Source organism: Perissodus microlepis, chromosome 19 (assembly GCF_051167445.1).
Source record: "Perissodus microlepis isolate ML-2025 ecotype Zambia chromosome 19, ASM5116744v1, whole genome shotgun sequence".
Classification (NCBI taxonomy): Eukaryota; Metazoa; Chordata; class Actinopteri; order Cichliformes; family Cichlidae; genus Perissodus; species Perissodus microlepis.
The window spans coordinates 7,386,786-7,397,965 of NC_140479.1; the positions used below are offsets into that span (position 1 = coordinate 7,386,786).

Sequence of the window (11,180 nt, forward strand, 5' to 3'; positions counted from 1 at the left end):
CGACTGACCGAGCAGACCAATCAGCACCTCCACATGCTCTCACATGACCTTTCATCGCTTTAGCTGAAGCATCACTGCACAGGAACTAATCTAACCTTTGTCTCTAAAACACACGAGGGCTTCACTCTGCTCTTCCACTGCAGGAAAATCACTGGCTTGTTTTTTCATAGGTGGGTTTAATTGACTCAGACCAAACGGTGACCACATGCAGATCACTGATGGTAATGTGTGTCGACACCTCTGAAGGCTTCTTTAAACCAGGAGAAAGCCTGTGTAGAGCCCGGCAGTCAAACCGGTTCTGTGCACATTTGAATCCAGCCTGGAGTCAGTTTGTGACTTACAGGATTTTATTTGCCTCCATTTTCAGCTTCAGCTGATTATTCGGTTCACGTGGATCTGTGCGAATAATCAAACATCTTTATCTTTCTTTCTTAAATAAACACACGAAAAACGTAATAAAGATTTGTTTTTGTGCTGGCCCTGCTGCTGAGGCATTTTCAGTGTTTGTTGAGGTCTGTAAGAACATTTGTGCAGCAAAGTAATCGTGGGAAACTTGGTCTGAAGCTTCCTGAAGTAAGAATTAAAATTCCTGAAAAGTCTGCATGAAGGAAACGATAAACGGATGCTTTCACGGGGTCCTGCGTGAAGATCTGAAGCTGGCTGTGAGACGAGAGCCACGTGATGTCTCGGTTTCAGGCCTGAACCCAGAGGAGTTAACGGCGTTAGCGCTGGGAATCCTCACCATGGAGTGACCAAAACAGACCCATCCAAACTAGTTTAGGATCATTCAGGACACTCTGAGGAGCTTTCTCAACCTAAAGACATTTTTATGATGACATCCCTTCAGATCTCCATGTGTGCTCACTGAACGCATCACATAAATGAGAACAACCAAAAACCAAGAGTCCTTCTGAGCGTGTTGATTGGTGGCTGTTTAATAAGCAGGTTCAAGCTTTTCCAGGTGTGTCAGGAGTGCACCTGAACCCTGAGCCTGTTTCCTGTCTGTGTCTCTCAGTCTCTGTTTAACAAAACCGCCTCCGTCAAACCCACAGAAACATCCTCCCCCCTCCCCCCTTCACCTGGTTTGATCTGCCCATTGGTCAAGGCGATGCATTTCCATGGTAACTGGGGCAGCAAGGACAGCTACGTTTGGCAAGGAGCTCGGTGGCTGGGCGCCGAGGCTGTTTGCTGCTGCAGTGAAGAAGAAGACAAAGCAGAGACAGAGGTTAATCATCCACGAAGTTTCAATGTTTTCCAGGCCTGGAAAGCCTGGAAAAGTGTACAAGGATTTTCCAGGTGGATCTCATGAAGATGTTGAAAGCATATTTCAGAATTTCAGACATGAATTCTGCGATATTTGCCTCGACAGATGTGCGCACACACACACACACACGATCTGAATTCAGCATTGAAGCTAAAAATAGTCATGCTGCTACAAACACTCTGGTTACCATGACAACTGTCTCCATTGCCTGCAGTAGTGACACACACACACTGCTGCCACCTGCTGGTTCACCTTCCTCATAACACCTCAGGGCTGACAGTCCAAAACTTAGTTATTTGTTTATAATTGTTTGTTATCCACAAACAAATAACATTTTTATCATTTTAAGAGCTCAAAAAAATTCTCTGCATTTCTGCACTTTAAGTCCAAACAATGTGTTTTTAATCAGCCATAAAATGAAAAAAATATTGGAAGATTTTTCAGTTACTGGATGAAAAAAGAAAATGATTTTATTTTTTACAGCGTTTTTGAAATAATTATGTTTCAGATGTTTATCAGGCAGACAAACAGGTTGATATTTATAATCTATTGTTTGCTAAATAATTCAAAATGTCATGTGTGGGTCGGAACAGTACACAGCACAAACATGCACCTGCTCTGCTGTTGGTACACCTGTCCATGTTTCTGATTGGTCGCACACTGCAAACTCCACCTTCCTGTGACCTCCCCTGTACTGATGTGTGTAAGCTCCAGGCTGACCCACTGAGCTGATGTCAGAACTCACAGGACGCACCTCATGCTGACCAACACAAACTGCTGTGTGCTTACCTGCAGCATCCAGGTGTGTGACCTGCAGGTGCGTCGGCGGGTCTGAAGCATGGCCGCTCGCTATCCTGAGGGCTGATTCCAGCAGCTGGCTCTGATTGGAGGAGAGAAGTGCCAATGAAAGTTTAGAAAGAGACGCAGGAGGCGTCGCATCTTTATTCCTACAATTCCCAGGTTTTACATTTTCTTTGATTGGATAACACGTCTGATACGCCCTGCTGCTATTGTTCAGCACGGTGACATCATTAAAGGTGTTCCTGTACTCACCTGCAGCTGCACCTGCTGGCACTGCAGCATCTCCAGGTGCTGCAGTGTCTGCTGGCTCATGCTCCGCCCTCTGTCCCCACCCTCCCTGATGACACGGTGATGTCACAGTGATGTCACATCTCCACTTCATTTAAAGTGACTTTTTATAACACAGAATTAGTTTTCTCTTATTGTTTTTGTTTTCAGCATAACGAGACAACAGGTGCACACAGTTTACCCGTCAGCTTGCAGCAGCTTCTGGATGCCGTCAGCCAGCTGAGCCACACGAGCCTCCATATCAGACTGAGCCTGTAAACAAACACAAACAGAGGTGCTAAACATTAGCTGCAGTTCCTCTGATGTCCAGCAGAGGCAGCAGTGAGTCAGTCCCAGAGACTCACATGTGGAAAAAGCAGAAATAAACATGTGTATGGGCTCAATTTCTATTCTATTCTATCAGCTGTACTCACCTTGAAGAGAGGAGCAGCAGCTGCCAAAGCTGCAGTGGCAGCGGCAGCGGCTGTGCTACTGGCATCTCCCAGGTCAGCAGAGGACAGCGGCGTCTCCATCTGGACCCCAGCATCCTTCGCTGCATCCCGGGAGCTCAGAGCAGGGGCGTCCGGGAGGTTTCCCACAGAGTGGAGCGGCATCGGGTCCAAGAAGTGAACTCTGACCTCCCTCCTGCGGGGGGCGCTGTGAGAGCTGAGCATCACAGATAAGATGAGATGTGTTTTTATGAGCAACCAGTAGCAAGTCTGAGGAAACACGTTTCACTCACCGCTGCTTCAAAGCCGCCAGCACGACTCCTCGACCCCCAGACGCAAACCGTGACGTCAGGACGTCGTCACCTGATGATGCAAGCAAAGGTGGAGTCAGTATTGTGATGATTAAAGATAAACACAGAACCTTTTACGACTCAGATTGAATTGAATGATTATGGTGAGAGGTGAGTGAACTAAAATACAAAAAATATGAATTTTGATCTTTTTACGATCGTGTGTGAAGAAATTCTGTCTAACCGTTAGACTCTAACGTCTAGAGACGTATCTGAGAGAGCTCAGGAGGATCTGTAACGCGAGGCTGCTGATTGTTGGCTGAAATGCGATCTTCACTGCTTTTAAAGGACCGTCTGGTTTAATGGCTTTAGATGTAGCAGAGTTATTAGAGTTTTGTATTTGAACGTTATTGTGACCTTTAGTCTGTATTGCTGTATAGAGGGTGTGTGTCAGAGGCACGATCTATGACACTGAACAGCGACCCTCAGCCTCAAAGATGTCCATTAAAACCTAGTCAGTCACGATGTCACAGAATTATTTCAAACCAACAAATGTTTACACTATATTTTTATCCTATTTTATTTTCCACGTTCATTTCAGTTTATTTGAGTTTTTATTGTTATTTAAAAGACTACGACTAATAATTTTTACTTTAGTGAACTGAAATGTGCCGACACAGCTAGTTTTAGTGAACTAACCCTACCTCAGTGTTTCTCTGTGCTGCTGGCTTTTAAACCTCACCCTGAACTAAAGTGAACGGCACAGCTCCACGCAGCTGTGAGTAACGTGAGCAGCTATGGCTACGTTCACACTGCAGGCGAAAGCGCATCAAATCCGATTTTTTTGACCCTATGCGACCCATATCCGATCATGGTCTGACAGTGTGAACGGCACAAATCCGATATTTTCAAATCCGATCTGGGTCACTTTCGTATGTGGTTCTGAATCCGATACATATCCGATGTTTCAGAAAGCGACTGCTGTTTGATGGTCATGTCGCATTAAATCCGTCTTTTACGTCACTGACACAAGACAGACGCCAATTATCAGCTCCGGAGAAGACATCGCGAACGCTTCCTGGACATCCAGTGTAGATGTCAGTGAAACTGTTGGGAAGACAACGTTGGAGAAACGTGAACATTTTCTTTGTACTGTATAATCTGCAGATTCTGACAGAAATCTGCAGCTATCCTTTGAAGCACCGCTCCTCTAAAACAGCAATAAGGATAATTATTAGGTTATTTACATTATTATGTAAATAACAAAATAACTTAAAGCAAAAATTGGGAAACGTAAAGTCCGAAGTCTTTATATTAAGGCCATCAGTCAAACATACTATTTGCTCTGGGTCTAAACAGAGCGCGTCGTGTGTGAAGTCTTCTTTTGCGCATGCGGGCCGCTTTGAGCGTTCACACTAGAGCGCGTTTGCTGTCGCATTTTATTTGTAGTGTGAACGAGCAGACAAAAAAATCGGATTTGATAAAAAAAAAATCGGAATTGAGCATTAAGACCTGCAGAGTGAACGTAGCCTTAGACTTTATCCAAAGTTTCTGGATTTCTTCCATGACCCTCACAAACTCCCCCACACCCTGATGCACGGACACACCTTCAGTCTGGGCACGTTTTAAAATAATGAACACACCTGCCAGGTATTATATTACCTGTGTCCATCGCCTCATCGAGTTTTCCGTCTCCTCCTCCGGAGATCTTACGGGGCTTTAAGTACGCTGCTGACCGATGTGGCGCAGCGATATCCGGGTTCTGTCTGGGACTCCGCCGCCGCTGCTTATTCTGTCTCAGTTCGGTCAGAGGAGGAGGACGAAAGTCCTGCAGTTTTCGGACGGTTATCTGGACGGATCCAGGTCCCGGTCCGCCTCCGGGACCGGTCCGGTCCGGGTGGAGGACTCGTGTGGAGCGGATTAAAACGTCCCCGGTGTCCGAGCTGCAGGAGGACTGATCCGGACTGAGTGCAGCCGGAGCAGACATGACGCTGTTTACCTACAGTGTTAATAAAGCTGATTTAAAGCTGTACTGTTAGCATGGAAGCTAACTTCGTCCAGACTTCCCGCTCCGGCTCTAAAACCCGCCGCTGGCCGGGTAAAGGTCGGAGGAAGGCGGAGGAAGGCGGCGGTCAGCGTCGCGGGGGGCGAGGAGAGAGTTAAAGTAATTTACACCCAACGAGACGCCAGGAAAAAAAAAACCCCACAGAAACCACGACAAAAAAAAAAGAAAATGTTCAAACACAGCAACTGTTGCTGACAACAAACAACCGAACTTCCGGCTTCCGCTCCAGACAGGATGCTGAAAAAACTCCGCTTCAAAATCAAAACACGAAGAAGAACAAACGGCATTGAGAAACAAAGTAAACACAGCAAATTAAAATTGTATTTATTAGTCGAAAACTGGACAGTACACCTCTATCATAGAAAAATCAATGAGTGCGAAAATGACTGAAAAGATGTATTCAAACGAATATTAACTCAATTAAATAACAAATACAAACATAATGAATGAACTTAAATAAAATCAAATAATAAAGTAACAATATAAATAAACCAAAAGAAACAGAGGTCTCGTCACATGACAATGGATTCTTGATCTTTGGTTTTTACATATTTGAACGACTTTTGAATGTGCCATGAGTTTGAGACATCATTCATAAATACTTGAAACACTCGTCTCACTCGTTCTAGAATCTGCAGTTGTGAAAACAGCTTCTTTGTCAGAGTGCATTTTACTGCTCGCGAGAACTCTGTTTTTCTGAAATGTGTTTGAAACGACCCTGTAAAGTTGGACTGGTTCAGGAGAAATTATGATTGAAGATGGTTTGCCTTTATAGAAGGACTTACTGATGAAGTTTAGATTTAGTTTAATGCGATTATATTTGGAGGTCGGAACACCAGTCGCAGAACTTTTGTCGCTCTCCGGTAAGTTTCGGTTTCTGACCTGAACATTCGTGACATTTTTCTCTCAAATGTACATTTTTATTCGTGTTTTGAGTTTAATAAAATTATTAATTAATAGCTGAATATTAAGCTTAATGCTTTTTTTCTTTTTAATTTACATGAAAAGTCGCAAAAATTGACTATGTGCACGAGACAATGCTAACTTCCTGGTTTGAGACCGGATGTGGGGTTGTGCATTTCCGGTAGCTTTACTTTGCGGTCAATCGCTACTGCGAAGATATACTCAAAAATCATGTCCAAAACTCGAAAACGGAAAGATTGCGTTAAGTTACAAAGAGCAGAAGGTGGGAACACTCACCGCTGTTGTGTCATAAAAAAATCTAATGATCAATTTTGACGTTTAAAGCGTTTAGATCGATCAGTTGTTTACATCACTCAACACAAGCAGAACTGCATTACTGCATGCAGAAGACACATCGTCCACATTCAGAAGCACATCTCTGTATAATGACTGGTCTTATGATTTAAACAGGCAAATGTTCAGCATTCAAACTACAGGTGAAGAATAGTCAAACCAGATGTTTCCCCCGTTATGTCGATATCAGCTAGTCAAGTACACAGCTACACAGCATGTTAACAAACCGTGAAAAAAGCCACACAAAAAATGAATGATTGCTGATAACGGTTTCTATACATTAGTATTTACGAAGGGTATGTTGTGACTTACCTTCAAAATTACAGCGGTCCCTCCTATAACGCGGTTCACCTTTCACCTTGCTGTTTTGCGGATTTTTTAGTGCAAGTTTGCATGCTTTTTTTATGTCACATTGTGTCCTGCGTCCTGATCGCTGCAGACGATCTCCTCCGTGATGTCTCTCCTGTACAGTACAGAATCGCTGCATCGATCGCTAGCAGTGTGACTCTGAAGTGCAGTACTGTATGTCCACGAAACGTTTTGCACCGTCAAAAAATAAAATTGGCTACTTGATTTCACCTATTGCTGGTTATTTTTAGAACATAACACCCGCGATAAACGAGGGACAGCTGAGAAATATAACATTTGAATCCCTTTTCTCTTTTGCTCTGAGGCGCAGGGGAAAAATATCGACAAGTCGATGAACATCATTTAAAGATATATTGGGTAAATGCCCAAGACATCTATAGAAATGTAAATCGCCGCTTGATTCATTCATTTGCTTAACTTGTTTTGGACCGTAAACCAGGCGCGAATAGGACACCGGAAACAAAGCTCCCCACAGGAGTTTCCGCACCGGAAGTAGCATATGCTAACGTGCACATAGTCAATATCGGAGAGAATCTGCTGCTCTGCGCGCATGCGTCCTTCAGTCCGTCACTCGGAGGTTCCCCTCAGCCAGCTCGGAGCTCAGGTGGAATAAAAACTGTCCTCCTGCTGCTGTAAAGAGAAACTGAGCGCTGCTGCTCGGGAGGCTGAAGAAGAACATCTCCAGGAGAACAGAGGGACCCTCATCACAGGGCGGGAACACGGCGCTAACCGGGCTAGCCGATAGCCGTTAGCAGCAGCAGTCCGTTTAAACGTGCTGTTTTATCAGGTAGGTTTGTTCATCATGTCACTAAATCCCGGGTAACCTCTGCTATCTGAAGCGTTACTAAACCAGCCAACCTAAGCTGAACGGTACACCTGTAAGGTCACATTGAAAGAATAACACGTGAGCGCCGGAAGAGCTTTAAAAGAGGCGGACCGCGAAGAGAGTTAAAAATGAAGGATTTATGAATGGAGTCTGGTATGTTAGCATTGCTGCTAATTGTCGCCCTGTTTCCCCTCCCACAGAGTCCGAATCATGGCGGTCCAGATGTCCGAGTCCGACCAGATCAAACAGGTAAGTGACCCCAAGAGTTTTCATGTCGACTCTGAGAAAAGAGGCTCAGAATTCAGAGGCACAAAGTCCGGTTACTGTGGCCTCCAGGGTCCATAGAAAGCCCGCACTGAACTATACATAAGGAGTCTAAGGAGCTTGGAAAGAAAAGCGTCTGGACATCTTTAGGTTGCTTGAAGACATTTCACCTCTCGTCCGAGAAGCTTCTTCAGCTCTGGGTTAGCTTCTCGAATGAGCGGTGAAATGTCTTCAAGCAACTTAAAGAAGTCCGGACGCTTTTCTTTCCAAGCTCCTTAGACTACGATGACCTGGATGACTGAGAACCTTCACAGATATACAGCAAGGAGGCCTGTAAGGGACAAAAAAGGAGAGAGCGACAGACCCGTAGGTAAAAATAAATAGATAAAAACAGAATCAATCAAAACAAACTCAAATACTGTTAATGCCAGAAAACTGTGCCAGCTTATTGGGACCAATACACGAGTGGAAAAGAAAGTAATTAGTTTTAATTTAGAAATGAAAAATTCCTTTAAAGAGTAGCTAAAAGCAATGCACATAAATAATAAATAAATGAAACCGTATAATTGAGAGATAGGATCATGAAATGTTTTAAAGTAAAAAATTAAGCACGTAAATTAGAAAGTATGATAAAAGTAACTTCAAAGATCATAAAGTATTTGTTCATTTCATCTCTGTCAGTGCGCCCCAGTGCAGCTGTGGCTACAATGTAGCTTGCTATCACCAGTGTGTGAATGGATGGATGACTGAATGTAGTGTAAAGCGCTATACAAATACAGGCCATTTACCATTTATAAATGAAAATAAATTAAATAAAAATAAATCAAGTAAAACAAGAAAATATTATATGGCATTATGAAAAATTATAGTTAAGAAATGAATATCTGAAATGAAAAGCAAGTTGGTAAAAAAGGAGGTAAATGAATGGAAAAAGGTGAAACTTCAGGAAATGAAAAAAGAAGAAAATAAAAAAAATAAAAAAATTGTTAAAAGTTTTTGAAAAAGAATATTGAAGGGCTTATTTATGACAAATACACTATTCTTTGTAATACTGTTTTATGAACGGGAGCTTCTGTGCTGCACTTCGCTGAACATTTAGTTTTTCAGAGCAGTAGACTTTTTTATTCCTTCACAAATGTGCTTTAGTGAACAAAAGGAGCAGCTCTCCAGCACACATGTAAATCTAATGCCAGAAATTGCACTAACGGTTCTACTTATGAGCTCCACCTGTAGCTGAATCATATTTTTTTTTATTTCTAAAACTGAGCGTGCCTGAAGCAGCGAGAAGACGGGGGTTAAAACCTGTTTGAGGAAATTTCTTCCCAGACCTGAACCTCGGATCCTTCTCGGTCGTCTCTCAGATTTTTTTGCTGAGTTGCTGCTCTGCAGCCGTTTTCTGAGCCGGGTCTGTTTCCTGTGTTCAGTTTAAGGAGTTTCTGGGGACGTACAACAAGGTGACGGAGAACTGCTTTATGGACTGCGTCCGAGACTTCACCACGAGAGACGTGAAGCCCGAGGAGGTAAAAAAAGATGATTGGATAATGGAAACATGTGAGTGAAGGAACATCTGGATAAAATCCTCACAGCTGTTTGTGTTTCAGTCGAGCTGCTCCGAGTCGTGCCTGCAGAAGTATCTGAAGATGACTCAGAGGATCTCCATGCGTTTCCAGGAGTATCACATCCAGCAGAACGAGGCGCTGGCGGCTAAAGCTGGCCTGCTGGGACAGCCGCGCTGACCCTGAACCTGGGCCGGGCCGTGCTGGTCCAGCAGATCCTCCGGCGCTGTAAAAACAGACTCTGAAGCTGCGCGTGAGGACGTTTTGTTGTAGTTTCTGACCTGAAGCTCCGCCCCCTCAGATTCTATCTGCAGGGTTAGTCGGCTGTTTTGTGCATCATGGGAAATGTAGTTTCAGATTCTTTATTAACATGCAGAATATTCCTTTAATGTGCACATTTGTCTTTTTATTGAACACAACGACCGACCGATGTGATGATGATGATGAGCTGACCTCATTTTTCATGTCTGGAAATAAAAAATAATCTGACATCAGGAATGTGTGGATGTTTTCATCCCTATTAGGAAGTGCTTTACTGCATCCGGCCTCACTCTGGCTCTGCTGCAGATCACACAGAGTCCCGAGAAACGTTCAGACCAGCTGCAGCGTTTCACATGATTCACCTGCTCCGGCTGGAGAGCTCGTTATGTCCTGAAAGTTACTGATTAACCTGCTTTTAGTACTGAAGTGTTTCTGTAGCAGACTCTCGCTGACGGCCTTACTCTAAAGTCAAAGGTTAGTTTTATTGCATGTTGCATTGCAACTTATACCAAATGTACACTGTATAAAACAATCACTAAATCAACAGTGAATACAGACTACAAATTACAACGATTAAAGACTGTGGCTGCATAACAAAAGCTCTAACAGACCTGAGAGCAGTTGTTTTTTGTTTATAGTGACTTAGAGTTCGGGCAGCTCTAATGTGAAAAGCTAAGTTTAGCAGTCACCCCTGAGAAGGCTCCATCGCCTCTGCTTTCAAACCTGGATCTCTGAATCTCCAGGAGCAGCAGTGCCTCAGTGCTGTGGTAGAACTGAAGGGTTTCAAACGGTTTGTCGGGTAAGGTGGTGCCAAACCATCGACGCTCTTAGAACAAATAATAGATTTTTAAACTGGATCTGAAATGCACTGGGAAGGCTAGAACAACAAAGTGATCAAACCCATGGAGACCATTCAGGTGTAGAACACATGACTGTCTCAGTTACAATCCAGTAATCTATTTGGGTCCATTTTGGAAGTCTGTGGTATTTGTTATTATTTCTCTGAGTGAGCACGACCACCATTCTCTGAGCCAGACTGGGTGCCAAAAAGTGATTTACTGAATGGGCAGTTTCTGCAGGTCAGACCTATCTGCAGCTTTTATCCCACCTGTCCGCACATTCTCATCGAATTACATTCCTCACAGTGAGTCACTGATGATGCACGAAGATAATCACAGCAGGCAGAAGTTAAACACAGCACAGCTGACTGAACAGATCACATTTATGAGTGATGTCATGAAACTGACATCACTCAGAGTAAACAACGAGCGAGGTAGAGGATAACTTTATTTTCCCTGTGTGGTTGTTTGAAGCAGACAGCAGTCCAACGAGCTGCATACATCCAAGACAGGGTAAGGAAGACTATGACTTGTACTCACCTAAAGACTTTACATAACTCTTTATTTATTTATGATCAGAACCCCCCCCATGTTGGTGTTCTTGGCCCCCTGTTAAAAATCCTGGGGAAGCCCCTGCACAGCTAGCCCAGCTGCCTGCTTTACTTTTAATGC

The 11,180-nt window shown here is 43.7% G+C and overlaps 2 protein-coding genes across 10 annotated transcripts in view; one reads left to right on the forward strand and one right to left on the reverse strand.

Moving 5' to 3' along the window:
• Window positions 1-6,979, reverse strand: part of kiaa0586 (KIAA0586 ortholog) — a 31,701-nt gene extending 24,722 nt beyond the window's left edge. For 5 of the 8 annotated variants that reach the window (XM_084915268.1, XM_084915274.1, XM_084915271.1 and 2 more), the window contains exons 1-7: window positions 4,734-6,685; window positions 3,075-3,144; window positions 2,767-2,998; window positions 2,535-2,605; window positions 2,318-2,402; window positions 2,054-2,144; window positions 1,080-1,191 (exon numbers count right to left, since the gene is read on the reverse strand). In XM_084915268.1, the coding sequence (XP_084771394.1) occupies window positions 1,080-1,191; window positions 2,054-2,144; window positions 2,318-2,402; window positions 2,535-2,605; window positions 2,767-2,998; window positions 3,075-3,144; window positions 4,734-5,058 (986 nt within the window). In that variant the 5' untranslated portion in view covers window positions 5,059-6,685. The other 3 variants (XM_084915273.1, XM_084915270.1, XM_084915275.1) reach the window with 3 other exon arrangements.
• timm9 (translocase of inner mitochondrial membrane 9 homolog) lies at window positions 3,141-9,902 on the forward strand. 2 transcript variants are annotated; one of them, XM_084915281.1, is made up of 4 exons: window positions 3,141-3,242; window positions 7,789-7,837; window positions 9,277-9,372; window positions 9,454-9,902. In XM_084915281.1, the coding sequence occupies exons 2-4, from the start codon at window positions 7,799-7,801 to the stop codon at window positions 9,586-9,588; spliced, it is 270 nt and encodes an 89-aa protein (XP_084771407.1). In that variant the 5' UTR covers window positions 3,141-3,242; window positions 7,789-7,798; the 3' UTR covers window positions 9,589-9,902. The 2 variants fall into 2 exon arrangements, with proteins under 2 accessions (XP_084771407.1, XP_084771406.1); XM_084915280.1 differs by lacking the exon at window positions 3,141-3,242 and adding an exon at window positions 7,310-7,549.
• The last annotated feature ends 1,278 nt before the right edge of the window (window positions 9,903-11,180 follow it).